Below are 17,768 nucleotides of genomic sequence, written 5' to 3'. Positions count from 1 at the left end.
ATTATATACATGATATAGAAGCCTCAGTTCGAACTCGAATACTCCACTTATTCACATGAAATTTTCTATCCACTAGATTAATAATAATAATAATAATAATAATAATAATAATAATAATAATAATAATAATAATAATCATCATCATCGAAAACTAATGGACAAATTAGTGTTTGGAAAAAGCTATGCTGTGAACCAAACCAAACCAAATCATACGTTGGAGGTTAGGAAACAAACAACATTCTTTTATTCCCCGTGTTTGGGAAAAACTATTCATTCATTTCATTGTTCTCTCGCTATCTTCAAATCCTTACATTTCCATGACCCTTCTCTCACGCTGCAACAAATGATCATTTGGTATTAAGATTCAACCTTTTCTTTTCTTCTTTTCTTTGTATTCCTCTTTCTTTTTCTTTTTTTTTTTCTTTTTCAAATGGGTATCATGGAATGCTTTTAGTTTTTGGATCCGGTTCTATATTTTCTGCAAAATTTTCATTTTTGATCATAGCCTTTTTGAGTGTTGTGTGCGTTTCTTTTGTTTTAGTCAATAAGAAGGATACAAAATTTATGTGTAGAATTTTTATATTTGCATTCAAAGGTGGCGTGGTGTGGTGTGTTTTTCTTTTGATTGTTTGGTTATAGTATAATTGGTTTTGGTATGATTGATAAATTACCGGTTAGTTAATGTATTTGTGTTGTGTATTTGTTTTAAGCTATAGCAGTGATAGTAGCGACCGACACTTCTAATTGAACGTGCTCTGTTGCCTGATAGGACACCGATATACGTGATTACATTCAATTGTTTATATATACTATTTTTTTAAATTGTTGCTAGTGTCTATGTGTCAGTGGACATTGTCACGACACTATACATGTGGTTATATTCAATCACCTACATAGTTTTAAATTATTACAGGTGTCTACGTGGCAGCGTGTATTAGTAAAGTGTACCGTTTTAGTGTTAGTGCTTTATTATAAGTTACAAGCAATCTACTTTGTGTGTGTTGTTAAAGATTTGATGCGATGTTTAGATCACATCATTAGCAATTACTGTTCTAGAATATTTTTCTTGAAAGCTTATATGTTTGTAACACATTTTCCGATTTGGATATACTGTTGTAATAACAGGATGCAGTAGCACACAGTAACTAATCCTAGCCGAAAAAATCTTAAATGAATGGCCGAGATTGTTTATAGTTGTTTTTTGACTATGTAATCGAAACTGTCCGATTTAAAATCAATGGTTGAGATCACTTACTGCGTCAAACTGTGTTAAATGGCTACTGTAGCTAATCCTGGTCCCATATTTTCCTGTCTAGGCATGACTCATCAATTACTGATATTTCATGTATTTGTGTTGTATAGTTGGTCTGAGCTATATAACAGCGACACTTCGAATTGTATTTGAAGGTATGTCCCGTGTCTGACACCACTGACATGACACCGATACATGTGGTTACATTTAATTACTTATTAGTTTCCATGTGCTATTATCAGTGCTATATTGGTTATGAGCATTCTACTTTGTGAGTGTTCTTAAAGGTTTGATGGATTGTTTAGATTACTAGGAATTGCTGTTCTAGAATATTTTTCTTCAAAGCTTGTATATTTGTACTTTGAACAAATGAAGAGAGGATCAGTGAGTTTACAAAAGATTCCATTTTTAATCGTTCCTACTTGTCTTTGACTAACTCTTCAGTTAATTTGTCTTGCCTTGCCACCGCATCTCTTTCATCTGTCAGTTACATATTTTGTGCCCAATGCCTATTCATACATAGAAAACACCCGAATTTGTTATTAGTTAATTGACGAGATGCAACGTATTTGGCTGCTCTGTAATTTTGTGTGCTTGTTTGTTAATAAATCCATTTAATTCTTGTGAGTGTAGATATTGACTGATCTGGTATATGACATAGGCTGATTCAAATTGTTGCCAAATGTAATTTGAACTTCATACAAAGCTTAAGTTTAAATTACTTAACATCTCAGTGATTGTTGAGCTTTTATGCGGGTTCATGGTATATTTATATCTTGTTAAGAGGCTTTAAGCATAAAACTTGTGTTTATGCAAGTGTCTTTAAGGAATTACTTGAATTGCTGTGAACTCTCTCTTAAACAATGGTTTCTGCTAATAGTCGAAGGTGAAAGGCACGTCCACAAGGCACTAGTAGTAGTAGGTTTTAGGGCCCTGTTTAAAAAACTTATGGAAACAACTTATGACATGCCCATTACCTCTCCCTGATAGCTTATAAAAGCAGCATATATATGGAAATAATCTGAATTAATTTTATCTTTTGCTATAGAATTAGGTTAAACATAAGCATTTATATGATACATCATACATGGTTATGCTAAAAGCGCTTAAATAAGATGGTTATCCTAACCGGGCCTTAATAATGCCTTAAGGCTACTGGCTTCAGGAAGCGCAACGCTTCACTGGTGAAAGGGACTTTTAATTAATGAAGATAGAATAACAGTCAAATGTTTGACTATGTTGCATTAATGTTCCATGTAAATTAATTGCTCAAGGCCTAACATTGATAGTACCAAAAATATTACAGTGCGCAGTTTGCAAAACCGTTATCCAGTTACTGATAAGAATCTCAGAGATTGACAACTTGCTATTTTCTTTTAAAATTTTACTACTCTATCCCGCTTTAGCAAATGTATTGTAGTAAGCAGATTCAGTAGTTCTGTGCTTCTTTTTCCTTTTTTCTTCTGTTATTATCAGTAAGAACTAAGAGTAACTCCAATGCAGTGTTCTAAAATTCTGAGATCCTATAAAGTAATTTAAGACCAGAAATTCAGTTCTTGCATTTGAGTAAATAAATTAGCATTCTTAAATCAGAAACCTAAAGGCATGCCTGAAATGCTTGCTTGCCTCGCCTTTATCTCAAATCAGAAACCTTTGTTTACTTTCATGATTAATTATTACTGTTTAAGCTCTTTGATCCCCTTTTTGTTTTGGATATGCCTGCTAAATACTTCAATTTTTTGCTTTTATTCTGTTTCATTTAGGGGTTGAGGGGTTTTTATTTACTTGTTTGATGTTTGTTTCCTATTTTCATATATTTTTTATAAAAGGTTATTCGTATATTTAACCAGTCAGTTTCTTCTTCTTAAAATTTCCGCAGGTTCTGCTAAGGTTTAACCGGTACTTGAAGCATATTGCCTAGTTTTCAAAGAGAGAATGGGTTATATTGGGTCTCATGGTGTTGCAGCTCTGCATAGATACAAGTATAGTGGGGTAGATCACTCCTACGTGGCAAAATATGTTCTACAGCCCTTTTGGACTCGCTTTGTTCATCTATTCCCCCTATGGATGCCGTCAGTACTTTTTTCATTTCAAATTAATGTTTTTTTTTAGAGATGCTATTTGTTACGAAGGATTCAAGAAAAGAAATGCAAGAATCAACACATGGCAATATCTTAAAGGATGATGTCACTTTAGTCTCCTTCTTTTGTGGAAATCATGGGGGATGATGGATGTAAATAAGGGTGGAGATTTATTCTTGCAATTCTTCTCTTTAAATTTTCTTAAGAAAAACCTTTTCCTTTTTTTTTTTGTTATAACTTGGTTATTTTATAATAATAAAAACATCTATTCACATCAAGGGTTGTTCCGAGTCCCACACTGGATGAGACATGACGTGAAAAATGTTTATAAGTGGGAGCCATTTCCCACTTTACAAGCCACAGTTTTGTTGAGTTGAGCTCGATCCAAATTCTAAGTTGGTATCCGAGTCTATCCAAGATTCATTTGGCTACCTGCTATCGTGCCACTCGAGTCACGCTCGAGATGTCCAATTTTGGGTGTAAGGAGGCGTGTTGAGACTTCCACATTGGGTGAGATAAGTCCTTAATAAAGTGTTTGTGAGTGAGAGACATCCCTGAACTTACAAGTTGGTTATGTAGGGTTGATTTAGGACCGACCCAAATTCTAAGAATAATGATAAATCACATTATGAAATTTGTATGTGAAATTGAGATTTGTTATTCTCGGAAACTTTTCTCTTATAGCAACAATAAATTATCATTGTTATGTATCTTGATCTTGCACACACTCATTCATGGAGACAATACTATTGTTCGCTCTTCTGTTGATACTTGATACTCTGGTTTAATTATTCTACAATCTTATTTTTAATCTCTTCATCACTAACTCCTTACCTTTTATTTTATATATCCTCATTTCTTGGCATTCTGCGGTGTTTTGCAGTCCAAACATGGTAAACCTTTGCTTCCTTTATTTTGTAGTATCATAAGTAATTGATACTGTTACTGTTATTATGATCATAAGCTATATCATTGGCACTGATATTTTTTTTTTTTTTTTTGCTTTCAGATAACTCTGATGGGATTTATGATGTTACTATTGTCTGCATTGCTTGGCTATGTGAGTGGAACCCGAGTTCATTAATTTTCCAATGCCTCACATTAATTTTCATTTTGCTAAATGATAATAGTAAATTTTGAAGTTTGTAAGAAACAAGTATATGAAGTACCTCTAAAATTACTGAAATTTCTTTACTCGTCCAGATATACTCACATCAATTGGACTCGGCTCCTCCAAGATGGGTTAATTTTGCACACGGGCTACTTTTATTTTTATACCAGGTTGGTTAACTTATCACATCGTGGTACCAGTCTTTTGATGGTAACCAGTTCTTGTAAATTTAATGCTTAAGTTAGTGATTAATTTGTTTATTGTTTTCTTTCCAATATGTGTGCTTGTTTATATATTTGTTTATGCTTATATTACGTGATAGACATTTGATGCTGTTGATGGGAAGCAAGCTAGACGAACAAGTTCTTCAAGTCCATTGGGGGAGCTGTTTGATCATGGTTATTATTTTCATTCACCATGTTTTTCATTCTATTATTTTTCATCCTGTATACGTGTATGTGATTAATGAAGATATTTTCAACTACATTGCAGGGTGTGATGCGCTTGCTTGTACAGTATGTTTCTTTTAGTTTTTTGGCTATTGTTTTCAAACCATTAAAGGAAAATAAAGAGAGTCATCTATGAGAATTGCTTTTCAGTTTGAAGCACTTGCTTTTGGGAGCACATCCATGTGTGGAAGAAGTACTTTCTGGTGGTGGTTGATATCTGCAATTACATTTTATGGTGCAACTTGGGAGCAGTAAGTTATTATGTTCAATTTATATTTTAAGCTTTTAGGGTCTGTTTGGATTAAATGATTTGATCTTATCTACTCACATAAGTATATGTGGCTATGTGAGACTGTTTAAGAGAGCTTATGGAAACAACTTATAAGTTATAACATGTACATAAGCTGTTTTCATCTTATTTTCATAAGGTATCCATGATAACTTATGTAAACAACATATAACTCATGAAAATAATTTGATTTTATCTTTTTTTAAGAGCTTATACATAAGTATTTATATGATTAGTGTTTATGTTTTAGCCAATTAATTAAACTATTGATCCAAACATGGTGTAAACAATATTATACATTGCAGTCTTTGGAGCATAGGAATTTATTTTAAATATGATTATCGGTTCTTGCCCTGTTTATACTGTTGTATTTGAATGAAACATATCTGATTCTCAAGCTTGCATGTATTCTATTGTCAATTTGGCATGATTATAAAATTTAATACCGTATTCTATGTATACTTTTAGATAGTATAATGATATTGATTTTCTTTTAAATGTTGTTCTGGATACAGCTATTTCACCAATACACTTATACTGCCTGTTGTAAATGGACCTACAGAGGGTCTTATGCTAATATACTTCTGTCACTTTTTCACTGCTATCGTCGGTACGCCCTTTGAGTTTTCATTACTATGTATGTTTAAAATCCAATGCACATTGTTATTAATTATTATGTTTCTACAGGTGCTGAGTGGTGGGCTCAGCAATTTGGAAAGTCTTTGCCTTTTTTGAGTTGGTTGCCTTATCTTTCTGGTAAGACTATCCATCTTTAACCTGAAAACGGTTATTGGTCTCATTGTTATGTAAGTTCTTCATAAATTGTTGCTTGATTTTTGTATTTTCTTTCTGGATTTCAGATCTTCCCACATACAGTGCTGCATTGAGTTTGATGATAGCTTTTGGTGTTATACCGACAGTCACATTCAAGTATGTATTGTTTAATCTTTTCTAGCATGCATATATCTACAGTACTGCATTAGTCCTTCGCATAAAGTTTCTGCATTCTTTTCTAAGTTTTAAACCTGAAATAATTTCTTTTAGGCAAACTTTATATTATGTTACTGCATAATAATCCTTGTGTCTGGATACCGTTTTCTATGTTGTTTGATGAAGGTCTTTTCTAATGTCAACATTATTATCTATCGGTTTCGTGCAGTATCATTAATGTTTACAAGGTTGTGAAGTCAAGAAAGGGAAGCATGCCTCTTGCATTGGCAATGGTAATAATACATTTCCTATTGAAATTCTACCCTATAATCTGGTCGCTTTATTGATAAGTTTTTTTTTTTTTTTTTGTGTGGCAGCTTTACCCATTTGTTGTCCTCGTTGGAGGAGTGCTTTTGTGGTATGACTCAACTTAAGATGCATAATTTTTGTTCCTAGTTTTATTTGGAAGACATGCACATTCCATTATTCTTTTGTGTGTCTGTGTGCGCGTGCCCGCGTGTGTGTGTATATAAGCTTATACTTGGGTGATTTTTATGCAGGGATCATTTGTCACCATCTGACATCATAACCAATTATCCACATTTAGTTGTTATGGGAACAGGACTTACTTTCGGATATCTTGTGGTAATAAGATAGCTATGTCTTAATCCGAAAAACAGTTGATTTTTGTAAGATAGCTTCTAGGTTTGAGTTAGGCTTGCCGATTTCACAGATAAATTGTAGTTTTTCGATTTCAGCTATTCGTTGTGATTATTACTGAGGGAAGCTTAATTTTGCAGGGAAGGATGATTTTATCCCACTTATGCGATGAACCAAAAGGCTTAAAAACTGGAATGTGCATGGTATTAAGCTGTTTTTTTTTTTATTTATTTGGATGTTATTTCCTCAATTTTTTAAGATGCATTATTTTTTCAATATTTGACTATTGTCGCTCATTATCTATACCATAATATAAAGGAAACTCCAAAGTTAACTATTAGTAGTAGTAACTACCAATTTTGTTGGACCTTTTTCTTTACAAATTTGATCTAAACAACACAAATCTTTTCCAAAAATTTAAATTTAAATTTAAATTTAAATACAAACCTATACTATGATTTAAGCTAAATAGTTTGCTGTATTTACATTTTTTTTTTATACAAAGATAACTGATGTAAGCATTGCTTATCTTATACAGTCCCTCCTGTATCTCCCGTTAGCGATTGCTAATGCCCTTGCATCAAAGCTAAATGATGGGTATGTACTGTGATTTTACATTCTAAATTCATTTTATTGATGCTGTTTAATCTTAATTTATTATTACTGTCGTCTTTATCTTCTCATAGAAATCGTTTGATATATTTTTGGCAGGGTTCCTTTAGTTAATGAGAGACTTGTTCTTCTTGGTTACTGTGCATTTACAGGTACATCTACCTTTTTTTCTTGTTATGCAAGAAAAGACAATACTGTATATTAAAATTTGGATTCGGCGTAACTCAACCTTACAAAAATGGTTTGTAGTTGAGGGATGTATCTCGTTTATAAACATATTTTCAGACTGTATTTACAAACACACCCCTACGATGCTTTGGGAGTGAATCACCGGTTTAGTCCTTGATATTGTACGCAATAGACAATTTGTTCCACATAACTAATGAAGATTTAAAATGATCCATGAATCTTTTGGATCAGTTAATTTAGCCTTTGATATTGTCCCAGAGGGACTATTTTGATCGATGATTTTCAATTTCATTGATTTTTTGGAATTTCAATAATTTGAGGACGAAACTATGCCCTAAAATTTGAGGACGAAACTATGTGGACCCTAAAATTTCGTTAAATTTTATTTTTGGTTTTCAATCGAGATGGAGTACTTATGTAGTTTATTCTTATAACTTCTATTTCTCTTGTTTGATGATTCTTTTTCCGCAAACGCAGCATCACTTTACTTGCATTTCGCGACGTCTGTCATTCATGAAATTACAGAGGCCCTTGGAATATATTGCTTCAGGTAAGTTAATTAGCACTAGATTAATGTAGTAGTTGCTTCCTTTAATTTTTCTTTTCTTTTTTATGATGTCTATTTTATTGGTAGTGTATATAAAAAATTGGTTTTCTACGCTACTATATGTCTTGCCTTTTGTTCGATTGCAGGATAACTAGGAAGGAAGCTTAAATCTACCCAATCTTTCGTTTAGGTATACACCCTTTTCTAAATCATTTCTTGAGTTTTTGGATATGTTTTTATTTCTAAAATGTCAATTTTAATTTATGATGGATTCACCTTTGTGAGAGCCAAAAGTGATTCTGGACAGGTAAAATTGATTTTGACATGTTTGGTTATTCTTTAGTAGAATTGATTTGGAATTTTGAGCTTTTGCCTCAAAACATAATTTGTAGCCTACCAAACAACCATCATCCATGTTTTCTTAAGTCACTATCTTTGTCATTTCAGCTTGCAGGTCAAGAAAACTACTGGCAAGGTTTTGGTTGGGACTAATTTTGCTACATGGAATTTTTTATTATGCATTGATTCTTAGATAGATTAGGAGATCTAGTTGTGGAAACTTGATTGTTTCACCACAATGAATATATTCTTGTTAGCTATTCTTTTCTTCTTTGGAATATGATAATTATGTTAGACTATAGTTTGTATGAAAATATTCAGAATGAAGCCTAAAATCATACTTCTTTTTTTTGAGTTCTAAAATGATATCATTTAGATATGTGTTGGGATGGTTTTCATTTCTGAACTATGAGTAGAAGGTGATGTCTCTTGTGGCTTTTAAGTCCCTTATTAAATAATCCTATTGAAGGTCAAATAATTTTTATTTTTTTTTATTTATCGATGAATGACAAACACTACCTAAAACTTACAGATCACTACAAGGTCCAAGGTTCAAATCCGGTTGAACATATTCATTCTAACAATATTAGTATAACCATGAAACAAACACCCGAGTAACAATATATCCAATGAATGAATTAAATTTAAAGAGATGAGTGGTGTTGCACCAAAAATAGAACACCACTCATAAGGCTAGTGTGACCTATATGTATTTGTCTTCATGTACAAAAAAGTTGTATCTCAGTATTGAGGATTTGGTTGATTGCATTTAGTCATGGAATTTGAATTCTCTAGTATAGGGATTTCACATAGTTTCACGTTGTAGCCGATCTTTAAGGTTGAGAAATGAAGAAACTCATTCGAACTCAGCATCTAATGTCCATGCAACTAACAACTAAGTTGTACTTTCGAAACAATTTTCGTTTCAATTTAATATGCTTTTGGTATGTAGTAAAAGGTAACAAATGATAAACAAAAGGGAAATTATTATGTTATCAAAGGATAAAATTGAACAGAAAAATATCAAACCAAAATTAGTAGTTACTTTTGGAGTTCACTTTATATTATGATGATGATGATGATTATGATATGAAACAGATTATGCAATTGTAGTTGCAAATAATACACAACCTTAAGAGAAAAATGATTATGATATGATACAGATTATGCTTTGTTAAAGTGATGAATTAACATTGAGAGAAAGATGAATTGAAATTCTAAAGAGATAAAATGATCTCATGAGTTTGTTATTACATCACTGGTTGGTATATATACACAAATGGAAAACAAAAAATGGCAGGAAAAGTAGTTATTAGTTAGTTAAAACCAATTTGCTAAAGCTTCTAAAACACTCCTAGCTTGTGCATCAAGTAACTTCATTTTGATCTTTCTTTAATTCTAATACCCTCCCATAAGTTGAACTATGAAAAATATCAATCATATTTAACTTAGAGATAAAATATTTGAATTTTGGTGAGCACAAGGGCTTAGAGTCAAGAAGTCTGCCAATTGCTCATTTGTAGAAATGTGGAGAAGCCTCAATATTCCTTTTTGAATCTTTTCTCTAATCAAGTGACGGTCTATTTCAAGATGTTTCGTTCTTTCATGGAACATAGGATTGGAGTTAATGTGTATGACACTTTGGCTATCACAATAGGGCACCGGTGGTCTTGTACTTGCGATATTGAGATCCTTAAGCAAGAAAAGTAGCAATTGTAGTTCACATGTAGCAGAAGATAGTGCACGATACTCAGCTTCAGATGAAGTTCTTGCCACTATATTTCGTTTCTTAGCTTTCCATGAGATGAGTGAAGAACCTAGAAAAAAACAATAACCAGAAGTTGATTTTCTACTATTAATACATCCAGCCCAATCTGCATCTGCACATCCTTTATGAACATGAAGAGTGGATAGTTTTTCATACCACTTTCTGCTGGCTTGTTTGAGGCCATATAAACTCTTCTTAAACTGCAAACCTAATTTGGCTTAGTACATATTACCACCTCTAGAACCTGCATGTAGACATCCGCTTGAAGTTCACCATGAAGAAAAGCATTATTCACATCAAGCTGGCGAATATGCCAGTTATGAATTGAGGCCAAGGCAAGGAGTAATCTGACAGTGGTGAGTTTTGCCACAGGAGAAAAAGTGTCAAAATAATAAATGCCTTCAATTTGATTATATCCTTTGGCCACAAGGCGTGCCTTGAATCTTTCAATGCTACCATCATCTTTATGCTTTATTTTATACACCCATTTGCAGCCAATGGGTTTAACATGAGGAGGAAGATCAACCAAGGACCAAGTATGATTGTTGCTTAAAGCCTCTAATTCAGTGTTCATAGCAGTAATCCAAGCTTGTGACTTACAAGCTTCAGCATAGGTCTTAGGCTCAATAGTGTTACGAGTGACACAAAAAAAAAAGGCTTAACTATACATTTGGTCCCTTACGTTTATTTTAGGTTTCAATTTGGTCCCTTACGTTTAAAAAGTATCAATTTGGTCCCTTATGTTTATTTTAGGTTTCAAGTTGGTCCTTTCCGTCAATTTTGTCACATGTGGCAGTCAATTTGCATACGTGGACTGACACGTGGCACTTGGACGCGCTGACACGTGTACTGTTCAAACGGTGTTAGTGACAAAACTAACGGAAAGGACTAACTTGAAACTTAAAATAAACGTAAGGGACCAAATTGATACTTTTTAAACGTAAGGGACCAAATTGAAACCTAAAATAAACGTAAGGGACCAAATGTGTAGTTAAGCCAAAAAAAAATTATGTGTGGGAGACAAAAAATCAAAAGTATGATAGTGAGATAAAGGATATGGTGTACCTGAGGAGAATGGAACCTGTGAGCTAGCAGAAGTGTTGCAAAGGTGCATGCTTCTGTCTGTGAGGTCTAGGTTATTGAAAGGTTCCATGGGTGGAAGAGGTGAAGTCAATGGAACAGAAGGAATGTCTGCTGAAGGAGAATTTGGAGGTGAGTACGTAAGAAGTAGTGTCTGAAGGAAGAGGGGAATCAATGATAGGGTTGGATGAAGGATAATATGGTGGTTTATAGGGAAATATTGTTTCATGGTAAGTGACATTTCTAGACACTAAAATTTCTCTAGTATTGATGTCAAGAAGGACAACTCCTTTCATGCCAATTTTATAACCCAGAAAAACACACTTTCTTGCTCGAGAAGCAAGCTTAGTTCTGTGACACTGAAGTGTTGATGCATATGCCAATGAACCAAAAACTTTTAAATCATGTAAATCAGGATTTGTATGATGAATAAGAAAGTAAGGAGATTGATTATTAAGCACGGGAGTTGAAATACGATTTATAATGAAAACTGCATGTGTGATAACATAAGACCAAAATTTTTTGGGAACCATTAAACAAGATTGTGCAGCCTAATGCATGACACAATTTTGACACTGAAATAAGATTTAAAGTAAAGTCAGACACATAACATAGGTAAGATTAAAGAGTTTGAAAATTTAATGGTTCCGGCATACTTAGCAATAGTTACATGACCATTAGGCAACCTAATATTAATGAGAGTGATTTGATTGTAAGAATCAAACCACTGCAGAGAGCCACAAATATGATCACTAGCTCCTGAATCAATGATTCAAGAGCCTTGAGTAATGTTACCACAAAAAGAAGAAGAAATGGATACACTACCTTGCTTGTCATTTGGTGAAGGACCAAAGGACTGGGAAGAATTGACCTGATGTGGAGCCTGGGAGCCAGAAGCTTGGTTCATGTTAGAAGACTGAAGTAGATGCATAAGCTGATCAAACTGGTCTTGAGTGATGTGGGCAGATGCAGATCGTGATGATTCACCTTGCTCTGCATGAGAAGACTGTGAAGCAGAACCCTCAGATGAGGCATTGTGAGCATTACGAGGACCTCTTTGCATATGTGGAGGATAACCATGCTTCTTGAAGCAACCATCAATAGTGTGACCTGGCTTGTCACAGTAAGTGCAATGCTTATTGGAACTTCCATTGAAGGACTGTGAAGGAGCTTTGGAATTCTTATAATAAGGTTTTCTTGAATCAGCAGCATTAGCCAAAACTTTAGATTCATCAACAGATGCGAAATTCCCTTGTCTCTCATATTGAAGAACCATTGAAAAAATTTTGTTAAGAGGTGGAAGAGGATCAATTAACAAGATCTGAGACTTAACCATTGAGAAATTCTCATTCAAACCAGTGAGAAATCGAATAGCATAAAGAACGAGGTGATTTTGGCGCGCACTGCGCATTGCTTCACAACGACAACAGGTAACACAGGTGCATTGAGGAATTGACATGTATAACTCCAATTCCTCCCATAAAATTTTCAGATCTGAATAAAATTCAGCAACAGACTTTGATTCTTGTTGAAGATTGTAAATCTGTTGCATAAGTTCGGAAATCCTTACCAAATCTCCTTGTGCAAAGCGTTCCTTGAGATCCATCCAAAACATCGATTGCGTTCTTCATGAAGACAATCGAATTTCCAATAGATTCAGAAACTGAATTCATGATCCAAGAAAGCACCAGCATATTGCATCGAGTCCAGGCGCGAAAGGTAGGATCGAAAGGATCGGTGACCACCGGAATTGTACCGTCGACGAATTCGTACTTCATTTTGCCGCCGAGAGCACACCACATGGATCTCACCCAGGAGTGATAACTGGACCCGGTAAGGAGCGGTTTGACGGTTACAGATGAAGGACCATCACTTGGATGAACATAATAGGGACTGGATCGATCTTGCAATTGTTCAATGGAGTTGTTTGTGTTTGAAGAAGCACGCGTTGGCGCCATTGATGAACGCGGAAGAGAGCTCGATGAAACGGAAGGCTCAAGATACCATGTTAAAGTGATGAATTAACATTGAGAGAAAGATGAATTGAAATTGTAAAGAGATAAAATGATCTCATGAGTTTGTTATTACATCACTGGTTGGTATATATACACAAATGGAAAACGAAAAATGGCGGGAAAAGTAGTTATTAGTTAGTTACAACCAATTTGCTAAAGCTTGTAGAACACTCCTAGCTTGTGCATCAAGTAACTTCATTTTGATCTTTCTTTAATTCTAATACGCTTTTCTAACCATCTTGGCAATTTTAGTGAAGACTTCATTCCCATTGTAATAAGAAAAACAGCATAAAATATGTGGAGCAAGAACACGAAAACTCCACAATTCAACAAAACCTGAGATAAAAAATCACATCAAGAATGTTTCAAAAAATAAGTCAAGTAAATAGAAACTAGAAAGACTCTTAAAAATTAGTTTAACATACCAAAGTCCCGAATAGGGTATAAATGAAGTTCATTGAAGGAATGATATTGACACTGGCGGCAGTGAGCACGAATGTAAGAGAAGCATGGATGTTAATGGTGATCTGTAAGTTGTTTCCATCCGCAAAAACACAGAAAAGGAAAACAATTCGTTAGTGGTTTTGTGGTATAAGTACATGTTTGGATTGGTGGTGAGTTTGACGAAATCAATTTGGCAGTGTAGTTTTTGTCACAATTACGGCGACACACCGTGATTCTGTTGAAGTCACCTCTAATCCAAACATGCATTGAGGTAAATGAAAAATTAGTGGATAAAATTGTGGAAATTAATTACCAAAGCTAGTATGTTTTCCCTTATCAAGAAAGATGAAATCAAGACAAAGCCAACTGAACCGAGTGCTCGTACCTGTAAAATATGATTAAGGTTTGATTATGAAACGTTTGTGAAAAATAAAATACATCAAATAGGTATAATTAAGTTTGAGTTAAAAGGTGACAAACATTACAATTGTGCACACGAAAATTGACAGGCTCCAACTGGTTTTCAACCTGATAAAATGCCATCAAAACAAATTTAGTTTTAATCAAAATCAATTCATTCAAAATCAATTTTTGTCACCGCAGAACCAAATACACACTTAGAATATTTCAACTAAAAAAGGGTCAATGGTTCACCATTTCTATCTTCGTAAGAATAATAAAATATTTCACAAGCTTGTAATAGAAATGTGCAAACCATCAAAAGGAATATATATCATAAATCATGATTAATAATGATTCACTGCATTATTTATACAGGCAAAATAATAATCTCAATTCAATGAATATTATTTGGGATGTTAATTTTGAAAACACATAAATCTGTGAGTGACATACCTCCACAGAGTACCAATTGCGTAACCAACTATACCATGCTTAAGCTGCATGAAAGAAATATATTCACAAATCGTAATTAATAGGAAGTTTCACTACAATAAACAAACTACACACAAATATTTACTGCAAAAGAAAAAGAGGAAAAAAAGAGTTTAATCTTTGTTACAAAAATGTCATTATGATGATGATTTTGTTAATTCTTATATGCAAAAGATTGGCATGTCATCTAGATTGAGTCTCTAGTAAACCTCTTCACAACTATTACCGTCTCTAGCAAGAGAGAAGATGATCCAAGTGAAGTGACATGTGTTATCAGTATCTTAGGATATTTATGTGTGTCGTATCTCGATTCAATACAAAACTGAACTCAATCAATATAAATCCCTAGTGTGTATCTATTTTGGACATGAATCTCCTATTGAATCCCAATTCGTTATGATAAATCTTGATTCGTTATAATGAATCTCAATTCATTCTAATGAATCACTACCTAAACTTAGTAATAGTATAGCCAACTTCATATAGCCAGACACTTCCTTTGTCATTTGATTCATGACTACTTTGAATCATTTTGAGGTTCGTATATGATATACATTAGCTTATACTTTGCTGTGTCACTTGTTCTAACTTTAAAATGTCGTAATTTTATTAGTAATGTATCTTACAATTCATAATAAGATTCAATTCACGAAGTAGAAAATAGGTCTTCTGATTCACACAATTAGAATCTCAATGGATTAACGAAAGGCAGACAGTAACACAATGTTTAAAGAATGCAAATTTGATAAGCAATGTAAGTATCCTCCAACGAATTGATAAGAAACTTTCATCAATATACTCTCAAATCTCATAAAATGAAGTTAAAAGTGCTTCTCACCAGATAGGTCAGAGCTTTTACTGGACCAGACAAGACAAACAAAAGTATAGTTGTTGCAACCTACCACAAGAACAACAAAAATATGATTATGCAACAATTAACTATTCACGAATTATTTAATTGTATTTTGTTAAGAAACTAAAAATTCTAACCATCGTTTTCCTTCCAGCATCAACACCCCATCTCATCGACGATATCACTATTGGTAACGCGAAGAATAAATTAAAGTAATTCTGCAACCAGCAAAGAAAAAAAAACAGTGAGGCCAAAAAATGCAAGAAAATGCGTAATACATGAAATGAAACTTCTCTATCACCGAATCTTGTTGCAGACAAACGAATATTCACTATTCGGTAGAAACACCGTAAGTAGGCAACCTGTGCAGTTACACAATCGGTAAAATCAACATCATAGTTCTAAATTGCAGTCCACAACTGCAACTATGGCCGCAATATAAAAGGTTTCTGCAACGCCATTGCAACCTTAATTGTGGCAGCATTTGGCCCGCATTTTGTTGCAATATCAAGTTTTGCAATATAACCACAACAACAACCGCAATTTAGAACCATAATCATTCATTCTATTAGTGTGAGATCAGACTGTTCGTATGATAAACTACATAAATCGGTTGGTTCAAATTTTATTAATGGTCAAGATTGTAACTTCAGTCAATTTTCGTCGTAGTAAACCCATTTCCAAAAACCCAAGAGGCCAGAACCATTATTCTAGTTCCTTAACCAAACAAACCTTTAACACAGACAAAGACCTAACTTTTCCTACAGCTAACCAACTTTCAACCAAATCAACACATAGCCATTATTCTATTTCCTTAACCAAACAAACCTATATATAATCTAAAGACCAAATTTTGATTCTTAATAACAAACCTCAATGTCAAGAGAATTGCTCAAAAAGTAGACCAAACCACACAAACAAAGATCCATTTTTTCCTAGAACTATCCAATTTTCAACCAAAAAGAACACAAACCAATTGTTACAGTTCAGTTCCTTAACCAAACAAACCTATATAAAAACAAAGACCAAAATTTATGTTCACAATAACAAACCTCGATGGCAAAAGACTCAAAAAGTAGACCGAACCTCACAAATAAATATCTAATTTTTCCTAGAGCTAACTAATTTTCGACCAAAAATAATACAAACCCAATGTAAAAACAAAATACCACAGTTTTTTGGGTTTCCACGATATAAGTACGAAGTTTCCACCGCATCTAGCAATGACTAATCTCCGTCGGGGAATTTGTCCCCTCCCAACCGAATTCTTTCCATATATAGGAGCTAGGAATCAAACCCCTGACCACCTACTTAAGGGTTCAAGACTCTTACCACCAATTCATTGTTGCTCAAAAGACCAAAGCTTCATTCTTGATAACAAACCTCAATTTCAAAAGAATTGCACAAAATGTAGATCAAACCACTTAAACAAAGATCCAATTTTTGTTAGAGCCAACCAATTTCCAACCAAAAGGAGTGCAAACAAACACATTATTTTATTTCCTTAATGAACAAAACTATGTAAAAAAAAAAACCAAAGACCCAAATTTTAATTCACAATAACAAACCTCAATGAAATAGACCAAACAACACAAGCAAAAAATCCAATTTTTGTTAAAGCTAATAAATTTTAACCAAAAAGAACACAAACCAATTATTCTAGTTCCATAACCAAACAACATATATAAAACAAAAGAACCAAATTTAGATTCATAATAACAACAAACCTCAATGGCAAGTGAACTGCTCAAGAAATAGACTAAACCAGTGAGTGCAGCAAACATGGAACATTCAACCAACTGAAGTGTCTTCTGATACACTTCCCCTTTTGGAGACAAATCTTGAAGTTTTTCATGATTGCTGTGAATTGATAATTCAATATTTGAAACCCTTTGAAGGGGGGACGATGGAGGTTTGAGAGGAAATTTGAGTGGTGGAGATGATGAAAGAGAGAGAAAGTGAGGTTGGAGAGAGAAAGTGTGAAGTGGGTTTGGTTTGGAAATGGAAGAGAAGAAGAAGGAAGAATGGTGTTGATAAGTTTTCAGTGGAATCATGGAGAAGAAAACTACAAGGTTGTGTTTGGTTCAATGGAAGGGAAAAAGAAAAAAAAACGAATTTAATATATTTCAACTTGGTTTTTGGGAAATGGTTCAACTTTTTTTTTTACAGAAAAAAAAAGTCTCAATATAGAACCTCTTTCACAAATGTCAAGAATAAAAAAAAATTGCATTAAATTTAACAATAATACTCCCTCC

General features: G+C 33.7%; 3 protein-coding genes across 4 annotated transcripts; 1 reads left to right on the top strand and 2 right to left on the bottom strand.

Annotated features, from left to right (window-relative positions):
• Positions 1-162: 162 nt before the first annotated feature.
• Positions 163-8,917, top strand: LOC123910898 (choline/ethanolaminephosphotransferase 1-like). 2 transcript variants are annotated; one of them, XM_045962188.1, is made up of 20 exons: positions 163-354; positions 3,132-3,324; positions 4,217-4,226; positions 4,343-4,393; positions 4,537-4,614; positions 4,767-4,842; positions 4,937-4,959; positions 5,044-5,144; positions 5,698-5,792; positions 5,870-5,938; positions 6,043-6,112; positions 6,342-6,405; positions 6,490-6,530; positions 6,673-6,757; positions 6,913-6,975; positions 7,311-7,369; positions 7,484-7,536; positions 8,051-8,123; positions 8,267-8,310; positions 8,568-8,917. In XM_045962188.1, the coding sequence occupies exons 2-19, from the start codon at positions 3,188-3,190 to the stop codon at positions 8,286-8,288; spliced, it is 1,170 nt and encodes a 389-aa protein (XP_045818144.1). In that variant the 5' UTR covers positions 163-354; positions 3,132-3,187; the 3' UTR covers positions 8,289-8,310; positions 8,568-8,917. The 2 variants fall into 2 exon arrangements, with proteins under 2 accessions (XP_045818144.1, XP_045818145.1); XM_045962189.1 differs by lacking the exon at positions 163-354 and adding an exon at positions 420-1,407.
• Positions 8,918-12,578: 3,661 nt separating this feature from the next.
• On the bottom strand, positions 12,579-13,265 carry LOC123910897. The gene has a single exon (XM_045962187.1). It carries the CDS (start codon positions 13,263-13,265, stop codon positions 12,813-12,815), a length of 453 nt encoding a protein of 150 aa, XP_045818143.1. The 3' UTR covers positions 12,579-12,812.
• Positions 13,266-13,334: 69 nt separating this feature from the next.
• On the bottom strand, positions 13,335-17,742 carry LOC123910896. The gene is made up of 8 exons (XM_045962186.1): positions 17,241-17,742; positions 15,651-15,731; positions 15,499-15,558; positions 14,622-14,665; positions 14,252-14,294; positions 14,080-14,151; positions 13,748-13,849; positions 13,335-13,658 (listed from the first exon to the last, which is right to left on the bottom strand). The coding sequence occupies exons 1-8, from the start codon at positions 17,565-17,567 to the stop codon at positions 13,518-13,520; spliced, it is 870 nt and encodes a 289-aa protein (XP_045818142.1). The 5' UTR covers positions 17,568-17,742; the 3' UTR covers positions 13,335-13,517.
• Between the last annotated feature and the right edge of the window lie 26 nt (positions 17,743-17,768).

The sequence above is a fragment of the Trifolium pratense genome, linkage group LG2, assembly GCF_020283565.1.
Source record: "Trifolium pratense cultivar HEN17-A07 linkage group LG2, ARS_RC_1.1, whole genome shotgun sequence".
Taxonomy (NCBI): Eukaryota; Viridiplantae; Streptophyta; class Magnoliopsida; order Fabales; family Fabaceae; genus Trifolium; species Trifolium pratense.
The sequence above is the reverse complement of the archived record's forward strand: the minus strand, read 5'-3'. Positions and strand labels throughout refer to the sequence as shown.

Excerpts from the sequence above, each read along its gene's own strand:
- LOC123910898 (XM_045962188.1), top strand. The coding sequence starts at position 3,188 with ATGGGTTATATTGGGTCTCATGGTGTTGCAGCTCTGCATAGATACAAG. Across the intron at positions 5,793-5,869 it reads CTTTTTCACTGCTATCGTCG|GTGCTGAGTGGTGGGCTCAG; the intron begins GTACGCCCTTTG and ends ATGTTTCTACAG. Across the intron at positions 6,406-6,489 it reads TGCCTCTTGCATTGGCAATG|CTTTACCCATTTGTTGTCCT; the intron begins GTAATAATACAT and ends TTTGTGTGGCAG.
- LOC123910897 (XM_045962187.1), bottom strand. The coding sequence starts at position 13,265 with ATGGCGCCAACGCGTGCTTCTTCAAACACAAACAACTCCATTGAACAA.
- LOC123910896 (XM_045962186.1), bottom strand. The coding sequence starts at position 17,567 with ATGATTCCACTGAAAACTTATCAACACCATTCTTCCTTCTTCTTCTCT. Across the intron at positions 14,295-14,621 it reads GCAATTGGTACTCTGTGGAG|GTTGAAAACCAGTTGGAGCC; the intron begins GTATGTCACTCA and ends GCATTTTATCAG. Across the intron at positions 13,659-13,747 it reads ATACCCTATTCGGGACTTTG|GTTTTGTTGAATTGTGGAGT; the intron begins GTATGTTAAACT and ends TTTTTATCTCAG.